Source organism: Mus caroli, chromosome 16 (genome assembly GCF_900094665.2).
Source record: "Mus caroli chromosome 16, CAROLI_EIJ_v1.1, whole genome shotgun sequence".
NCBI classification, from domain to species: domain Eukaryota; kingdom Metazoa; phylum Chordata; class Mammalia; order Rodentia; family Muridae; genus Mus; species Mus caroli.
The window spans coordinates 55,762,054-55,782,396 of NC_034585.1; the positions used below are offsets into that span (position 1 = coordinate 55,762,054).

Here is a 20,343-nt window from a genome sequence, read left to right on the forward strand (position 1 = left end):
ATGTTTTACTCAGAACATGTGCTTCTGGTTGGTAGGGTGTATTTTTCATGTAGCGTTGGGTTTAATGTTCATGTCTCATTCAGGCTTGAGACACTAGTATCCATGTAGACTTTGCTCAGCATGCAGGAGTTCGATCTCAGCACACTGCCCAACACACACACACACACACACACACACATACTCTTAAACATTTCACCACAAAGTCAGGAAATGTCAAATTCCAGACAGCAGTCAGGCGGGTGTAGTACAGCTCAGATAATTCAGTGGGAGGCCCCTTTCAGGTCTGAGTCTATTTTCATACACAGAAAAATTTAAATTCACACATAGTACTTTGATAAACTATTTCTGTGCAAACATATGGAAACTGGGTTCAACATATATTTTGAGTTTATTTCTTTCTTACCTGTAAATTAGAAAGTACATGGTTAAGTCAACATTAGACCAAAGCTACAAAACCACCCCCTCATTCTGGTGACCCCATCAGTGCATGGGAACAGAACAGCTCTCACAACGATGCTCTGAGAGTGGCCCGAGCTGGCCCACCCATGAAGAGCGCCCTCGAGATATCAGAAGCCAGCTCTAGGCACAGCAGCTGCAAACCGTTAAGCTGTAGTTTCCATTCTTAATAAAATTAACTGATAGTGGTTTTGAAAAATTAAGGTTGGAGAAAACCTAGCCATACAAATCACTATAGTATTTTCCTTTAGACTTTCTTGGACAATAGATGTACAAAACAGGTTGATGTGTTGCTTAGAAACTAAGCAAACAGAGGACAGGATATGAGTTATCTTCAAACTACATGCATTGCCATGGGCCATGTGGGAACTCGTCTGTGCTTACCAGTCTCCTCCATGGAAGTACACAGAAGCAAGAAAGTAGGGAGATGAAAGAAGAGGAGGAGAGAAGAAAGGAGGGAACAAGGGGAGAAGAGAAAAGGAAAACATATTCTGCCAGGAAAGAGAAGGCCATCTCCTCACATCACTGCCACATGTCTCCATTCTAACCGACCCCTTGAGGCACAAGTTGTCAACACTTTATGACTTAGACTTTGCAGAAATACATCTCACTGTGTAATTTTCATTTATGATGCACCCTAAGAAAATGTAATAGAATCTAACTTGACAAAATAAAAATCCAGTAAGTTAATTACTGACCAAACACAGATGGGCTGCTCAATTTATTTCACAGGGTCAGCTGGGACTCCTGAAATCATTTTATTTACTTTTACACTAAAATAACTTAAAGAGAAGTTCTCCTCTCTAACACGTCACACAACCATGTGGACCATCCTCATAGACAATACACAAACAAAAATCTGTTGGTTTCTAGTCTTCAATTAGACTCTACATAAATTGCTCACTTCAATTAAACACACCATAAAAATCTTATCTTGCTGGTTACCTAGGCAAGATCTTATTTGTTTAAATAATTCTTCCTGGGTTTTGACTGTATAAGAATCCCCGTATATTACCGCTTCTCAGCCTTTTTTGTGCTAGGAACATTTCAACAAAGTTTCTCATGTTGCGGGGACCCCCAACCATAAAATAATTTCATTGCTACTTCATACCTATAATCTTGCTATTGTTATAAACCATAAATATGCAGGATATCTGACACGTGACCCCCTCCCCCAAAGGGGTCACAGTGTACAGGTTGAGAACCACTGGCCTATAAGTCAACAGCAAACATAGTTATTATAAACCCTCCAGTCATTCAAAGCTTAATAAAGCTAAGTTATGCGGCACAAGAAATTGCCTCGTTTCTTTTTCACAGATACAATTATGTGTAGAGTAAAATAATAGTTCAGTGTTTCAAGAATATTCTAAGCAATTACTTTTGTAAAAAGAAATGAGAAAGGTCCCCAGGAATCCAAGGTGGCTGGCTAGGTCAAAGGGTAGAGTAGATTAGAATTCATACAAAATACTGGGTCACTCTAACTTCCCATGAGAAGAAATTACATTTCATAATAGTTAATCTAGTAATGGTTATGACATCAGGCACCTGCTAAGTCAGAGAGACGGTGACAATAATCCATAGTCTGCTCACTGTTTGCTTTGTTTGGGGGGAAAGTAGAAAAAGCAGAAATAAAGTGGCATGTCACCTCTGAGGATGGGGATCGCTACTCTGCTATGTGCATCTTGAGTTGGTATCAGACTTAGTGCCTGGTTTGCAGTCTTGGCAGAAGAGCCCTCTCCTCCATGAATGTTGGTTTTCTATTAGGATTAACAGTTAGATATAGTTTTTCACGCCTATCAAACCACCAGCAAGTGTATGTTTATAACTCTCATGGTGTATATATTGCTCTCTACACATTTTCTAGATTTCCCCCTCCCGAGTGGCTTGAAGTTTCTCTTGAGATAATGAACATAAAACACAACAACAACAAAAAAGTCCCTCTCTGACTTGAGCCCTAAAATGTAACTGTCTCTTTACTCAGACAGGAAAAAAATACCTTATGGGAACACAGCCAAGATTTGCTTGTTCTTGTTTATATAAACGTAAATAAGCAAATGTCTGAAATGGGGAGGGGCTTCTGACTCTCAGTATGCAACTTAGCAAGCATAACCTCTCACATGCCTGCTGCTTCCCCTCTTCAAGGTTGACCTGGAAAGTGAAAACACCAAAAGCCCAGCAGTCTGCACCCCCCCCCCCAAACATTGAAGTTCCTTTTTGAAAAACAAAGAGCAGAGGAGTTGGGAAGGGGAAAGAACTTAAAAGAACGGGATGTTTCATCCGCAGTTGAGAAATTATTCTTGTTAGCTTCATTATCTACACATGCTGTTTTGACCCATGTAAAACCCGGTGCTCTAGAAAAACCCAACAGCTGAAGGTTTCCAAAAGTCCAGAAGAATATTTCTGGCAAGACATGTCTCTAAAGATCAACCACTCAATTATGTCTAAGAAGGAACTGTCCCTGAAGGCCTCGGCTAACTAGAAAGTAATAAAACCATCAAAGCCTTTGCAGTGAGTGGGAGCATGGTTACACTAAGCTGAGCACTGACAGGAACATGGAGACTGGACATGCTCAGAAAAGACTTACACTATGGTAAGGCAGTGAATGTCACCGGTCATCAATAACTACACATGGAGTTTGGACAGGGGTTTTTTCTAACAAGGTTATTTTATAAGAAACAGAGAAAACAGTATTTGGCCTCCTCCCCCTCTTTCCCTTCCTTGGTGTTTCTGTCCCTATTTAGTCTTTCTTTCATGTAAGGTCTACTTTCCTTCCTCAAGCTGACTTTAATTTAGACAATAAACCAACACTGGGCTTTGGTGTCTTATCCAATCCCTTTTGAAACACACACACACACACACACACACACACACACGAGAGAAATAGAGAGAGAGAGAGAGAGAGAGAAGGGGGAGAGAGAGAAGGGGGAGAGGGAGATGGGAAAGTGAGTGCATTTAAGAGCTTTAAAAAATGATGCAAGTATCAGAAATCCCTGTGGACAGCACAATGAAAGGCTCAGTGGGAAAAGGTGCTTGTGGCCAATCCTGATGGCCTGAGTTTGAACACCAGAACCCACATGGCAGGAGTGAACCTTCTCCCACAAGTCTGCCGCACATAAGCACAGCCCTCCCCAGAAAAGAAATAAATTAACGTAGTTAATTCTCAGCCTGTGTCTATAATAAGCACTGCAGGCCAGCCCCTCTGAGGACACGGGGGCCGGTGGGGCTCAGCAAGATGGCAACAGGACAGAACAGGAAATGGCAAAGACAGAGAGGCAGAGGTCCCAAGGGCCCCACTGTGGGCAGAGCAACAGCTCTGTCAGGAGGAAAGGAAGGATGCTGTGACACATCCAGCCAGTCCAACTAACAAAAACCGACACCCCTCGCCCCACTGTCACTGAGGACATGAGGAACTTGCTTTGTGACAAAGCAACAAAACTAATCTCAGGGAAAGAGAAATGTTTGAGAAAGTCTAAGTGCCTTTGGTAAAAACTCCAAAAATGATAAACTAAGAATATTTTGAAACATACCAAGTGTGTAGGCTCATTTATCCCGAGTGGTTCCTGAAAGACATATTAAAATATTTTTAAGGAGTTGGCATCACATCATCTTAGCTGACTTCAGAGTATTTTGAAAATATACTTTGAAAACGATTTTCACAGTCTCATCAATTTCCTGAATTCCCTCACCTGCCTCTGCTCCAAATAGCCTATAGAAATTCCTTGGAATGATTTTAGGATTCGGGACTAGTTTATTTTGAGTGCTACTGCAGCTAGGAGCAAAGAGCTCCTGGGTACATTCTAGAAAGGGCCTCAAATTTCCGACGCTAAGGCACAGGGATCCAGGCCAACTCTGCGGTGCTTCTCATTACCACAGCGTTTGATGCTTCAGTACTCTTCCCAGGACGGGGAACTCCCGTAAGGTATGGAGGGAGTTCTTTCCTTGGGGAAGGTCTTGACCCCACGAGACAGAGCGTCCTCCTCCGCCTCTTCCAGCATGACCTCACACTTCCTGCTGACCACGCTATAACTGCCCACGAATCATCTCTCTCCCTTGAATGAGCAAGAGTCACCAGGGTCGTACTCATCTTGGATCTCCAGAAAGTGACTCAGCAGCAGCTGATTCATCAGGAGCACCAAGCAACACTGAAAGAACGAACGACCCTTGCCCGAGGGTCAACTGAGACCACAGGAAAACTCAGATGTGTACCTTATGACTCATAACTAGCAAAAGCACACTAATGATGGATTAGCAACAAAATAATCTTATGGCTGGGGGTCACCACAACACGAGGCGCTGGTTTTCGAGGGCTGCGGTGCTAAAAAGGTTAAGGACCACTGTTGTATAACAGTCAACTGTATCCTTCCCGCATCCGCCTGCCCCACGCTTCACTTACCAGTTGGATTGGTCGGATAGACAAGATTGTATTACTTGATCCTCCCCAGTCAAAAAAACATTTATATTTTCCTTTCTCTAAAATGTACTGATCGCCGCAGAAGAACTTCTGGTGGTAGGCAACCCACCTAGGAGGGAGAGAAGAGCAGAGTGTAGAATTGAGCCGCCACCAGCTTTGAGCGCGCCCTGCCCAGGCTCCCCAGGCTCTTCTGTGGGGGCTACTTACACTCCACTCTTCACATGAATGGATCTTGTCTCGCTGCCAAAGCCGATCTCTTCTAAGTCAGAAATTTCCTGATTCGTGATGTCAATAAACTTCCCACTTTCTAGGTCAGATTCAAACAGTGTGATCGAAGATTCTATAAAATTCTAAAAAGGAGGGAAAGGGGTCTGTTTAAGGAAGCAGACGCCAACCCAGTCCCACATGCTGTCAGGAAAAACGTTCACGCTGATGACTCCAGGTAGAGTTTTAAATGGCATGAAATACGATATTGTAATCGCTATTCCTATATAGTTTAGAGGACAACATTAAGCCTGGATCTGCTCTAATCTGAAAATAACACATGTCAAATAAAAGGAAATTAGCCAACAGTTTTAGGTAAACTGATAGGATCAGATGCATCATGTGTATCACTGATTAGAGGAAATACTCAAAGTCTCACTTGAGCAAAATCTACACAAAGCCAAGTGAAACATAATGTACGTGAGCAACAGCGGGTACTGGTTATGAGCCAGCCTTAAATACAACTAAGCTTAAAAACAAATTAAAACATTTTTTTAAAAAGCAGCTACTTGTTCAAAAATTAAAATGAGGTCAGGAAAATTGCTTTTAAAGTTGATATATTTATGATCTTATAAAAAACTTTAAACATGGACACAAAGGGAACTAAAGACATAGGCTAATCACATGAGCAACATTAAAACCAAACACATAAATTCCCAGTTTCATCAGTAAATTAAGGAATTTTAAAATGACTAGATGCAATTTTGTGCCATAGCCCTCCAGGAAGAGACTTAAATAATATATAATAAAACATACTTGTTATCAAAATTGAAAAAAAAATTTGAAAAAAAAAAAAGAAAAAACATTGAACAAAGTTTTCCATTTCTCTCTATCCAATGGTAAATACTCTTGATTTTATGTATAGATATATATTTATATATAATCTATGTATAATTTCCTTATAAACATCTTTATGCATCTGTATAATGTGGTGTTTGTTGGTTAAATTCCGGTCCTCTCCTTTCTATAATGACTAACAGCTTGGGGTGGATAGATACGCAGATGGACCAGGATTCACTGTCAGCCTTTCCCTAGCCCTGTGACCTCCGCCCCATTTCCTCAGGTGAGGAGAACCGGCTGCTCCATGATGCAATGCCTGCTGTCCCACACTCACCTGGAGAAGGAGTAGAGTGGAGGTCACACGGCTAGAGGGAGGGGTGGGGAGAGCATGGGAAAGAAAGAACAGTCCTGGCCAGTCATGCAGCCACGCACAGAGGCAGCACTTAACTGGACTTAAAGGGTTTTCAAAGTTTTTATTTGAAAAGGGCATGAACACGAGGCTTGGGGTGCATGACGGGGATATAAGAGCAGCTGGAAGTAGTTAAGCTCCCTTTCATTGTATACATGTATGAACTTCTCAATAACAGAGGAATAAAAAAAAAAAGCTGGGCACAGTGGAGCACACCTGTAGTCCCAGGCTGTTCCCTAGGGCTCTCTGGCCAAATCAGTGCCGTCCAGGTTCAGTGGGAGACCGTGGCTTCAACAATCAAGTGGAAAGTTTAAATGGAAAGTATGTGTTGACTGTCAACCTCTGGCCTATATACACAGGACCACACACAAGCCAACATGCACATACAGAAACCCATCTGCTTACGTACGTGCAAATGTCATCCTATTAGTTCACTGTAAATACAGAAAATGCTGTCAATTTCTCTATACCCCACAATACTAAACCTTGCCTTCTTAATTTATAAGCATAGGATCTATAAATATAAGACTTGTGGGAGAACACTGTTTCTTATGGACAAGTCAAATACAGTTCAACACAGAAGAACAACATAGCTAGTCAGTAGGGGAAAATGTTCATTAATCATTTTGCACTGGACAATTTGTCAAAACTTTCTTACTTTGTAGCCTAGGCTGGCCTGGAACTCAGAGATCTGCCTTCCTCTCTGCCTCCTCAGGGCTGGGATTAAAGGTACATGACATTACCTCCTCCTCTTCCTCCCCCTCCCTCTCCCCCTCCCCCAACACTTTCAAGGACTTAAAAATTGCTGACAGAGAAAATTCAAATGTTCTGTCAAATCTCAGGGCAAAAGACAACAGTCTTTTGCCTAAAATTTTTACCACAAAAATAATTTTTAATCCATAATTGAGTTTTTAATTCTATCTCCAGAGGAACCCTTTGTAATTCAAGAGAATGCACCACGTTTGGTACATTGCTTTCATGAGCTGCATTTAAAAATAAAAAAGTAAACTGAAAAGGTTCATTGTGGATCAGGCACCATCCCAGATCCTACTAAAATAAAACTTCATTTCTAAAACACATTTCTTGTTTCTTTTAATCTCTGGTTTTACACACACACACACACACACACACACACTGCCATATGTAACCTGTGATCACCTCTCAAGTCCCCAGATAATCTTCCCAAGGAGGGTGTAATGTTTATCCTGAGTGACTTAACAAAGTTCACTGACAACAGGAACCTCCCCCGGAAGGAGGAGCAGAGACACCGATACACCTCTTTTCCTCCATGCTGAAACCGCAGGGACCAGCTTACAGCAACCATGAGGATCCAATGGTGGCTGGACAGGGCACAGCCTGATAGTCATCAGAAGCCAGGATCAAAAGTGACCAGCAAAACCAGGCCTGACCTCAATGGAAAGGCTCAGGGACAGCACTCAATTAGTGACCTTCCCCATTTCTCACAAAGCAAGCTCCCTGTCTCCAGTTCCTCTGACCCTCGGGTACCTGTTCTTTACTCCCTGCTGGCATCTCAGGACTGAAAAGCATGGGTGTGTTGAGATGTCCCTTGGATCACTGTGCTTCACTGGAGAAGGACATAGAAAGATACTGGCGTTTGCTCCTGTGTCGTGTATCCACCCTTTTGTTCAGAAACACTCGTGTTGAGTAAGGACTTGCACAGCGGCAAGGAGTGTAAACTGAGGGATCCTCTGGAGCCTCCCTGGGCCACATGTGACAGCTAGGCTTGGAGCTAAGGAGAGGAGGGGCCTCCTGTAGAATTCTGTAGAATCACACTACAGAATGCAAGTGCTGAGAACACCTAGGACCACAGAAATACACTCCCATACCCAGGGTTCTCTACATTGTCACCCAGACACTTGCAGCCATGTCTAGAGTCTGCCTAGGTGGCTACATCCCTGATTTAAGTCACTGTCATTCCATGGGCAAGGGTAGGTTTTCAACTCAAGGAGGATGAACAGGTAGAATGACTTTTGTCTTAGTTAGGGTTTTACTGCTGTGAACAGACACCATGACCAAGGCACCTCTTATAAGGACAACATTCAATTGGGGCTGGCTTAAAGGTTCAGAAGTCCAGTCCATTATCATCAACGCAGGAGAATTATCAGCATCCAGGCAGGCATGGTGCATGCAGGCGGAGCTGAGAGGTCGACATTTCCATTTGAGGGCTGCTGCTAGAAGACTCACTTCCAGGCAGCTAGGATGAAGGTATTAAACCCCACGCCCACAGTGACATGCCTTCTCCTACAAGGCCTCACCTCCTAATAATGCCACTCCCTGGGCCACGCATATACAAACCATCACAATTTTAAAGGCGATATTCACGCCAGGCATGGTGGCGCACACCTTTAATCCCAGCACTTGGGAGGCAGAGGCAGGCGGATTTCTGAGTTCGAGGACAGCCTGGTCTACAAAGTGAGCTCCAGGACAGCCAGGNCTATACAGAGAAACCCTGTGTCGAAAAACCAAAAAAAAAAAAAAAAAAAAAAAAAACAAAAACAAGCTATACTCTAGTTTATATTTTTTTAAGCACTTGAATTATTTAATTTAGTACAGCCACAAGTATAGTCCCCCCTGTGAGGGGAAAAAAAAAAAAAAAACCCTGAGAGCTGCTTTAAGTCCAAAGACGAATCACAAGTCTCAGCATTTTGATGACTTTTAAGTTCCCTAAATGCTCTTGGCTGATCCAGCCAGTGAGCTCTTATGCTACACCCCTGGGTGGGCACTGTGATCTAGGTGCCTACAAAGGCCTGGTGTATCTATTAACTTAAAGGCAAGAGTGGTCTGCAACACCGCCTGGGTTCAGAGGTCTGAAGACAGACGCTAGGTATGGCAAACAGCAAAAGTAAATCTAGGCAGTAAAATCTAGTAGCAAACTGCAGGAAAACATGCACGCGGAGCAAATGTGATTGAGGGGGAGGAGACATGAAGACTCCCTGAGGCTGAGGCTGAACCCTACCCCATTCCTTGCAGTGTCCCACTTTCTTAAAAAGCGACCAGCATCTGAGTATCTATCTGACTGACTCACTTGGAGCTGGCGAATCCATTTCTCCTCATCCTCTTCCATGGACTGAAATGGGCCCGGTTCCCATTCTCCCCAAGGGACATATCCGCTATTTGACCTTAGTACATCCAGAGTGTTCCACATACTGATGCCAGGATATGTGAACCGACACGACGTGACACAGCTTTCCTGCCTGCTCGCAATGGGGGTTTCACATGACATTGTCAACTGAGACTGTGCATGCTGTGGTTCCCCTTTCCCAGGTCACAGACATTCCAGACTGTGGGATAAAGGTGTGTCATATGAGTTTTCACTGTTAACTCAGCCAGGCTGCCAGGGTCACAATCACTCCTTCCCATTTATGTGCCTGACTGAGGAATATTCAACAGGAACTCGAACACCATGTCTAAAACATATACACATATGTGTGTGTGTAATATATATGTGTATATATATATGTATATACATACATACATACATATATATATATATATATATATATATATAGTCAAGACTCTTTATATGTATGTGTGTGTATTTACTGCTAGCTATCCAATCACTAAATGGCCCAGTTCCCATTCTCCCCAAGGGACATATCTGCTATTTGACCTTAGTACATCCAGAGTGTTCCATGTACTGCATCCAGGATATCTGAACCAACACTACACATCATAGCTTTCCTCCTGGATAGCTAGCAGTAAAACCACATGCCTAGTAAGCCTTCAATGGAATAAGATCCAGCTTTCTGTCGTGAAGGTGCTCTTTAAGGGCCGTACTTTTGGAACTGTGGAAATTGGCAACATGACATGTGTTCTACACAAGTCATACTTGCTCCTCAACCATCCTAACCCCTAACATGTTCAGTGAGCATGCAGGAGCCTTTCTCAAGATTGGAGCTGAGACGAAAGGATGGACCATCTAGAGACTGCCATATCCGGGGATCCATCCCATAATCAGCTTCCAAACACTGACACCATTGCATACACTAACAAGAGTTTAGTTATAGCTGATATATCTGTCTCTTGTGAGACTAGGCCGGGGCCTAGCAAACACAGAAGTGGATGCTCACAGTCAGCTATTGGATGGATCACAGGGCCCCCAATGGAGGAGCTAGAGAAAGTAACCAAGGAGCTAAAGGGATCTGCAACCCTATAGGTGGAACAACAATATGAACTACCCAGTACTCCCCAGAGCTCATGTCTCTAGCTGCATATGTATCAGAAGATGGCCTAGTCGGCCATCAGTGGAAAGAGAGGCCCATTGGTCATGCAAACTTTATCTGCCTCAGTACAGGGGAACGCCAGGGCCAAGAAGTGGGAGTGGGTGGGTGGGGGAGTGCGTGGGGGAGCATGTGGGGNACTTTTGGGATAGCATTGGAAATGTAAATAAAATAAATACCTAATAAAAAGATTATAAAATAAAAAAAAGATTAACGCAAATTTCTATTAAAGCCATAAATTAATACTTGATGAATACTAAGATTACCATGAGGATTATAACTTCATCCTGAAATCTAACTTATAGGCAAAGCAGAAAAGAGCACCTTGGCTTATTTATTACAAAAACTACATCATCATTTTCACACATGCTCTAAACGTTTGTGTACAGCACAAATTAATGTGTGCCACCTTTTCTACCATACCTTACTATAAACTCTTGACTACATCAAATCTCTCTTGATTTAGCAGTACTTGCTATAATATCTTAAGGGTCAGAGGGTATCTTAATTTCCTCCTTCCACCACGTGTGTCCCGGGGATTGAACGCAGGTCATCAGGTCATCAGACTTGGCATTAATGGCTTTTACCCAACTAGCCATCATCATGACTCATCCAATAATGCTTTAGTGTTGGGGAAGGCCTTCCCAACTCAGGGACATAGCAGGATTTCCTGGCTTCTACCCACTAGATGTCAGCAGACCCACATCCCCTGAAATGACAATCCAAAAAGTCTCCAGATTATTGCAGCATTAGTAAGAGCACCCCCAGCTTACACCCTCGACTTCGCCCATTGGCACGGGACAGTCTCTTGGTACGAAGCAACACCTTTGCTTTCCTTTAATGGCATGCCCTCTGTCCATCGTGAAAACTTTTCACTTGGGTAACCCTGAGTTATGGGAGCCTCAGCTGAGACAACATCTTTCGTATGCAGTCTTTCATATTCCAAGTAGGAAGAACTGACCGACGGACCATTTGGGGGATACAGTCACAGTCCAACAACACAGGGCATCTATCTGTGTGCTATCTTCCCCACCAGACTGCCTGCCCTGGATGTTGGGAGGGCACCTTATATCTCATAAAGAAGGTGCTCAAAAACTAACTGTGGGATTGATGGATGAAAAAAAAAAAAAAGCAATCCAGGTGTGATGACACACGCTTGCAATCCCAGCACACAGGAGGCAGAGGCAGGAGAATCTCTAGGGATGCTAGAATAGCCTGGTCTACAAAGTGGGTCCCAGACCAGCCAAGGCTACAATGTGAAATTCTGTAACCACACCCCCCCCTGAATAAAATAAAATAAAAAAGTAAAAAATAAGTACTCTATAGTAACCACCACAGGCAAGAAAAATAGGCAAGTCCTGGTCAGTTGGAGGCTCTCACGTGCTATGACCTCCGGCTCTATCAGAAATCATGTCCAGTTATCATGAAAAGATCAAACAGGTCTGAATTGATGTGAAGGAAGCAAACTCACAGCTTGTAGGTACCGGAAAGACATGATGGGTCCACTTAAGGCCCCACAAGCGCTGCTATCTTCAAAGTCTCCTTCTTCTAGTAGGAATTGCTGGCCTTTGAAATGTTCCTTTTCATAGGCAACCCACCTAAAAAGACAGGATACTCAGTTGAGCCACGGAGAAAACTAGTAAAGAGAGGGAAAGAGAAAAGCATGATAAAGGACAAAGCTGTTTACCTCATAGTTTTAAAATGACCTTACTTGTTTCCCTGCACAAAGGTGGGCAAGTGGTGTGCATCTCAGGGCTCGATGGCTTTTAGAGTTTGGAAGCTTTTTCCAACAAAACGTCACTTGCAGAATCGCAGCAGAGCAAGCTATGTTTGTGGCATGACTTGCACCCTATCTCACCATGGTCAGAGAAGGATTGCCAATCAGAAATAACAGAAAACGTGGCCAACGAGAAAAGGTTCAAAACCACACCAAGACACAAGGACATCTTTTTAATCACACTTACTAAATCCTCCTGGAACCAAGGGAGGACTGCTGTATTCATCATTTACTTGGGGTTTAAGCCAAAGGAGCTTTTCACCCAGTTGCAGATAAAACACAACACCGGGAGGTTTTCCCAAGGAGAAACTGGAAAAGGCCACGAGACTGGACTAAACATACATGGACTAAAACGTCTGTAAACAGTTATGGGTGGGAAACCTTCGTCCCAGCATCTTATCAGTGCTCATCATGGAAACAGGAAACGTTACTGCAGAGCACTTGCCAGGGACACAGCTTTCCTGAGTTCTAGCTGACGGGTATCAGGAGACACTGATAAAGCTCTACCAACTCTTAGGCTCCTCGGTGAATCTTCTCCCTTTATAAAGATCATACCCACCGGTGCCTAATGCAGTGTGGGCACAGGTGACTCACCAAATGTGTGGCCTATAAAAAGTCTAGCCTTCACCTGAGCTGATCAGTAAGGGTGGGACCTTCCAAATGGATACACTGTAACTTCTCAGTCAGGACCTTCCAAATGGATACACTGTAACTTCTCAGTCAGGTTAAGTTCTGATTCAGAAACTTGAAAAACATGAAGCCCAAGAAGGCTGCCTGCTACTCCTTCTTCATTCCTCTGAAGCAGTGAATTAAAATCAAAACAAAACAAAACAAACAAGCAAAACCAGAACTCCTTTCCCACAGTGCAAAGCTGTACCCTGTCAGCCACCCTTCCCTTCTCTTTGCCTTCTTTTCTATGTGTATACAATGCTAGGGAGTGCAATGCCGCAGTAAGTGGAGTGAGCCTATGAACATACTGGCAAGTTTTAATGAGTTTAAAAAATGGAGGGTAAAGTTCACAGAAAGCTTAGGGCAGTCTAAGCTGGCTTCTATACTAAGGAAGTTGTTTGAACTTGTTTTGAGCTATATTTGACTAAGAAAAAGAATGAACAGTACAAAGGCCTTAATCCTAAAAGATGGATGACAGTCACAGAATCTATTTCATAATGTCCATAAAGAAATTATAGATCACCAGTTTTGCTGCAGATTCCTCAAAATGGAAAAGGGATGAAGAAGGGCCACATTGTAGCACCCACATATAAAGCCAACCAGCCAAAAATCCATGAGAGAGGTGAGTGACAAGCCAAGTCGATTATCTTCCAAGTGGGAACATTGTGTTTTTCTTCTTGACTGTCATATAAAACTGTGTGTGTGTGCTCTCTATCAGAGGCCATTCATATGAAACTGTGTATTATCTACCAGAGGCCATTCATACGAAACTGTGAGTGTGTATTTTTTATTATCAGCCATTCATATAAAACTGTGAGTGTACATTCTTTATCAGAGGCCATTCATATGAAGCTGTGAGTGTGTATTTTTTATTATCAGCCATTCATATAAAACTGAGNGTACATTCTTTATCAGAGGCTGTTCATATGAAACTGTGAGAGTGTGTTCTCTATCACTGGCCATTCTTTCACAGGCCACTTTTTTTTTAAAGCCATTTTAGAAAATAACAATATTCATCACACTAAATTTTAACAAATAATTGTTTCTAAGGCAGAACACTAGCTTTAAATTCACCTAGTTCACAGGGAGGGAAAAAGAAAAACATGTCTATAGCAACGTTTTAACAATATGCGCATGTTCACAAACCAGAGAACATAACAAACAAACCAATAGAATAAAAACATGTCTGCCCAAACTGTGTATGTCTGTTTAACACAGAGCATGTTTTAAATTCAGAGGTAAGTAATTAAATGATCACTGGAATTCTAGACCAAGTGTCAATATGGCCTGCATATCTACAATACTTTTCTTCTATTCTCATTTGGCTGAAATGACAGTCATCAGTTTGTATCACAAGCCGCAAATAAAGAACTGCAGTAGGTGACTAGAGACAGGTCACACACACACCTATGAGTGTTTTAAAAGCACCATTCGCTGCTGGGGCCTAAACGAGTTGTACAATGTTACACTGATACTTGACATTAAAAAGAACCACATCCAAAATAACCACGCTTTTCAGGTGGATCCCAGCACTGACCTCTCAACAGCAAAGCAGCTTTGAACAAAGTTTCTCCTTAGTTGTTTTTACCCCCCACAGAACACAAATACCAAAATAAGCACTAGCCTGCATACCAGTTCTCTAGGGTTTTTGCTGTGGTAATGCTGATTGAAGCTGGGGTTATAGCAACACCCCTGGGTTTGGAGGATTTCATCAAAAATGGTTCCAAGACAAGGGACCACAATTGTCAACACTTGTGACTCTGGGATCACAGGTCTCACTCTACTCCTTTAATGAGATAACTTATCACCAAGGCCCTTAGAACATAAGTTAGCCAACAACAAGAGATCAACAGAATAACAGATTAAAAAAAAATGGGCCTTATTCATGCTCATAATCTATAGAAAAAGGAAAAGTCAAGAAAGAGAAGAAATTGACCTTGCAATTCTTCTATAGTTTTTGAGGAAAGCTAGGTATTACATTTTTTGCATTAAATACACAATATAGTTTCTATTTCAAGTCTTTCAAACCAGTAAGTGGGTTGTCGCTACTAAGGTATACATGTCATTTCCTACATCACAGAAGGGAGGTAGACTGTAAGGTTAAGGTTGGCAACTTTGTCTTGTTTGGCACATTTTTTGAGCGAGTCTTTACAAGTAGACTAATAAGTCATGAACTGAAAACAGGACACTCACACTCCGCCAATGACACGAATCGATCCGATGCCACGCAAGTCCTTATCGCTTTTTAAAAACTTAGGGACAGAATCTATATGTTCACTAAACTCTTTGGTATGTCCGCGGAAGTGAGGTTTCTCATAAAGGATAACCTGAAAAACACGAAACTGTTACTTAACGTGTTCACAGTATAGCACGGAAACATTTGCAATTACATAAGTGGCATTAGAGACAAAACATGAGTAGGGGGGCAATATCTGCCTTTTAAATTACTGTTACCACTTAAAATAGTATTTGGTGTTCATAGGGCCTACTGCTAACTTTCCTGCATCTCTCATATTAAAGGGCCTGGCTGGGATTACATTTTTTTCTCGTAACTCAAATGTTAGGACCACTATGTAGGCTCAACTCTCTTGTAGATGATTCTGGAATTTTCTTTGCATCAACCGTGTGTTGTGAATTCACTGTACATTTGCCTTGTATCCCATAAGGTGTAAAAACATATGGAGCGTCCGGTACATAAAAGTTCAAAAACCAAATACTTCTTCTTGTAACACTGGCTGCTTTTTATAGTTTTTAAGATTTGCTGAAGAGAAGGCATGAGGTGTTAAACTTAAGTGCAACCCTCTCTGACACTGGGAAGTGACTGGAAACTCAAGTGTTCTGCAAACTGGACGCTGTGTTCTATAAGGAGGTGGTACTATGAGTGGAGCGGGGACAGATGGACAGCAGGAGAGAACTGTCACCACACAGTGCTCTATACTATTTTGCTCATTTTACTTTGCAAGTGACCTCTGCCCTAAATACACAGCTGTGATAACAGGGTCAATCTGTCCACACTTCATTTGTAGTCCTCGCTTTGGCCAATCAAATAATTGGTATATAACTAAACCCTGAGATATTGGTGAGTAAGTCCCCAGGCTTAAATACATAAAACTAAATAAAAACTATAACTTGTTCCTAAAATATTTGTAACATTATAGATAGCAATCTTGATGCTTCTACATACTAGATTTTCACTAAAAGTATATATTTTATTATATGTTACGTATACATAAAATAGTATATATTTGTTGTATATATGTATGTATATTCATACACACACATATATATGCATATGTATGTGTATGTATATATATATATATATAACACAAAGTTAAAAAATACACACACACACAAAATGAAGTTTTATTCATGCTTAGGACTTGCTGTTGATGATATTCAAGCTAAGTAAAAAGCACTATTTCTTCATGAATAAGCTCTCATGACATCATCAATGTAAATTAATTTCTAACTGACAAGCTGTGATTACTTATGAAAATCAATCTGCTTATCAAACTGCATGAAGTTGTGATTTGCCCTGCTTGAAAGCTGCAGCAGGGGTCACGTGGGCAGTGTCACAGGTGACTCTACATTTGTTAGTCAGGTCAGCAGTTCACGACATTTGCTGCAGTTTTAATCACCTGAGAAACTTTGAACATTTCTGACCTCTTTCAAAATCAAGAGAGTATACTGAGAATAGAAACAAAGCTGGAGTATTTTTAAAATTCAGATGATTCCAGCATGCAAGCAAGGTGATAAAAGATGCATTCAGACATGTGAGTTCTAAAAGACTCCCTCTGTGTGATTGAGAAATTTTGCAGTCAATTCTATAAATTGTGATGTGGAGCAAAGAGAACGACCGGAGGCACTGGCAGCATCTTGCTTTGGGAAAAGGGGATGAGGGGCGTCTCTCTCCACGCGCACCTCTGGCTGGCGAGGCTACCTCCTACCTCTGAAGGCTGTCTGCATCTTGACCAATAAGCTGACTTTCTCCCCATCTCTCCTTACACACATTTTGTAGCTCTGCTTCCTTCTCTGTAAGTGCTTGATCCTGTCTCCCCCCACTACCCCCCTTTCATTTCCTCTACCTCTGCCCACCCAACCCCCTCTTTCAGGCACTCATACTTACAACACACTGACACATATCCAGCAGTAGCTAGCTGTGCCTCTTTCCAAGCACTGGCCTCAAATCGGGCTGAGTTCCATCGGATTCACTTGGGTACCAACTTCAGTCTCAGAATCTCCAACACCAAAGGTGATAGGTTTATCACCTTCCTACACATTTGGCGGGCGCTGGGAGGTGACCTAGCAGAGCTCCACCTCTGTACATCTTCTTCACTCCCCTTTCCACAGCATGGGCCCTCAGAAAACTACAGCCACTTCCAGCTACTGCCGCCTCCACTTGTTAGGTTAGCAGGTAGCATTGTATCAACACTTAAAAGGTTAGCAGTCAATCTTCTGAGCCAGTTCAAGACTTACCTTTAAGTTCATAGGCATTTCCACTTTCAGTCCACCCTAAAGATAACAAGACATTTAAAGACAATGTGAATATATAAAGAGCGAGAAAGTAACAAAGTTATGTGTAAGTTACAAAAATCTCCTCAGTTAGGACATGTAAATTATGCAGCAGTCAAAACTTAACTCTGGTAAATTCAAAACCCTACAGTAGTCCAAACCACATCAGACTCATCTACACCAGTATAGATGGGGCAAGAGATTTTTTTTAAAAAATGATTTCAAATCACACAAAAGTAATAAAGACTTAACAGCAGCTGTGGAGTATCCCAAACAGAAGAAGAGAACTGCTAATGGCTTCAGAAGTTACACTCGGTAGAGCAGATTCCTATGCCAGTATCCAACGCATCTCCTAGGTTCCCAATGGGCTTAGGTTTTCTAAATTAGGGCACTGCCCCATCTCCATAACTCTACCTCCCAGTTCTGCCAACACAGCTGACCATACCTAAAGCCCTTGTGACATCAAGACTGTACACTACTTGTAGCAACATCATTCCTACAAAAAGTCCTAACTCTGTAATGTTAGTGTCAAAAGTGCCGTTGCACATTGTAAGATTTCTTATAATGCCTGCATTTGTCCTTATTTCTGTTTTTCAAGGCACAGAACCAAGAATGTTCTATCACATAGCCTGCACTTAATTGAACAGTTTGTGCCTCAAAGGGGGGAAAAAAAAAGTTTGCCACAGAGATGCTGTAGGCGCTCATTTAATCTTTAAGAAGGTAAACACTGAAAGAGCAACCAATTTATTATTAATGCTGAGTTTCTTATTCATTTCAAACTGGAAGTGACAATCTACTGCAACTAATTTTCCAATGAGCATCAACAAGGCAGACTCCAGACTTTATTAAATATTTAAAATTTCAGACGACAATACTTATTAAAAAATTGTATGCATTGTGACAGACTCACCACAGTTCAAAGTAAATGCAAACATTCTGTATAATATGAACAGACACGCAATATGCAGTTGGGCAGTTCAGGGGTGCATGCATTCTTGGGGCTGAGGGCTATCAGCAATGACCACGGCTGCTTGGTCTGCACACGTGGGCGATGGGGAGGAGGAAGGCCTCTCGTTGAATCTGCTGCTTACCATTTGAAGAGGATGCAGTGATTTCATCTCGGCTGCAGAAATCTCAAAGAGCCCCTGGTCTTCCTCCAAAATTGTAGCTTGCCCCTTAAAGTGAATATCTGGGTAGGCCAGCCAACTGGACAAGGTACAAATGGGTGGTTAAACTATGACAATAATAGTTTAGCTTGACGCTCTAAGAGTAAAACGGATGATCAAGAAATTCCATGATAGAATTACACTAGTAAAATACACCAAAGTAATTAGTCTACTCGAGGAGGTAGGCTAACACGTTTAAAGTAGTTATGTTCATATACTCTACCTTCTAACTTGTTTCTGAGTATTGTGTATTAATTTCTGCCTTAGAATTTTCTGAGACCTAAGACCTGGGGCATCTTTAATACAGGCAGAGTATAACTTAAAAGTCTCTGCTTGCCAGCTCGTACCCTAGAACCGATCACTCATCACTAGGTGAGTGACACTTATCTTTTTCCTCTGGGAAGAGGGAAGTAGAAGACAGAGCACTGACGGATAATGGTAACAATGTAAGCTAGAAAACGCTCAGGCTATAAAGTTTTAGGTTACAGACGTGTTTTTCTCAATCCCCAAATGTGTTAGATAAAAAGACAATGTGATCTATCTATCTATCAGCAGGCTGTGCCTGCTCCTGGAAGTCATACATCAAAGCCTTAATTGGATCCGAAGAAAGATGGAATCTGTTTTAAGCCAGGAAGTCGTCTTTCTTGGGTACCCAGAAGCATAAACAACACTAACTAACTAAAACTTCAGAACGCATATGTCATCTATTGAAACATGAGGCAAAAAAAGTTAACTTTGGTGGCCATTAATCATTATAATATAGAAAGGCTGACACATACACTCCTGACTTCACAGTGAAGGACGTAGACTTGGGGATGTTCAGCTCTTCCAGATTGGGGACAGATCGGTGTATGTAGATGGGGCCGCACCCAGGGTCAGTCTTGGGGCACAGCTCTATCTCCGGAATGCTGCAATCCTGGAGAAGAAAAATCGCCTTTGAAGTCATCAAGAGACACAGGGCTGGTGTTGTAAACACCCAGGACACACGGTTACAATGATTTCATTGTGGCATGGGATTTCTTCACAAGAACAACTCGGGGTGGAACGGGGGATATTTAAGCATGGGTTTTAAACACAGTTTTTCTCAACTCTGGAATTGTGAGAAAAGTTACCAGCTCTCTTTTAATGTCTTCTCTTTTTTTTGTTTGTTTCTTTTCGGCTTCGTTTTTAAAATATTTGTCCAGTTAAGAATGGCTCACTTACTAAAGGGGTGGAGTGCCAAAGGCCTGAAAGTCTTTCTTCTCAGAATCAGAACAAAGCCTAAAGGGAGGAAGGGACTTAAAAAAAAAAAAAGGGCTGATCTCCTGGGGGACATAAAAAATAAATACTGGAGAGGCCCTGGCCCTGCAGTGCGTTTATCTAATTTACATCAACAAAGGAGGAGGAACTGGAGGTGTGGAGAAAGGAAATGGGCTTTCCTCCTTGCGGGACTCTTTTTTTTTTTTTTTTTTTTTTTCAGTGCAAGTTGGCTTATAACTTATGACAGTATTTGACACTACCCTGGCCTTTAAAAATGAGACATAGCCTCACACGAGACAGCTATATCAGGGTCCTTTCAGCAAAATCTTGCTAGTGTATGCAATGGTGTCAGCGTTTGGAGGCTGATTATGGGATGGATCCCGGGATATGGCAGTCTCTAGTTGATCCATCCTTTCGTC

At 42.1% G+C, this 20,343-nt stretch overlaps 1 protein-coding gene across 1 annotated transcript in view; it reads right to left on the reverse strand.

The window, feature by feature from the left end:
• Positions 1–20,343, reverse strand: part of Crybg3 (crystallin beta-gamma domain containing 3) — a 105,701-nt gene that overhangs the window by 31,268 nt on the left and 54,090 nt on the right. Inside the window, exons 8-15 of the mRNA XM_021184559.2 lie at positions 19,465–19,601; positions 18,611–18,725; positions 17,484–17,519; positions 15,201–15,334; positions 12,033–12,159; positions 5,075–5,217; positions 4,850–4,976; positions 3,984–4,016 (exon numbers count right to left, since the gene is read on the reverse strand). Of these exons, the coding sequence (XP_021040218.1) occupies positions 3,984–4,016; positions 4,850–4,976; positions 5,075–5,217; positions 12,033–12,159; positions 15,201–15,334; positions 17,484–17,519; positions 18,611–18,725; positions 19,465–19,601 (852 nt within the window). The remainder of the gene's footprint in view (positions 1–3,983; positions 4,017–4,849; positions 4,977–5,074; positions 5,218–12,032; positions 12,160–15,200; positions 15,335–17,483; positions 17,520–18,610; positions 18,726–19,464; positions 19,602–20,343) is intronic.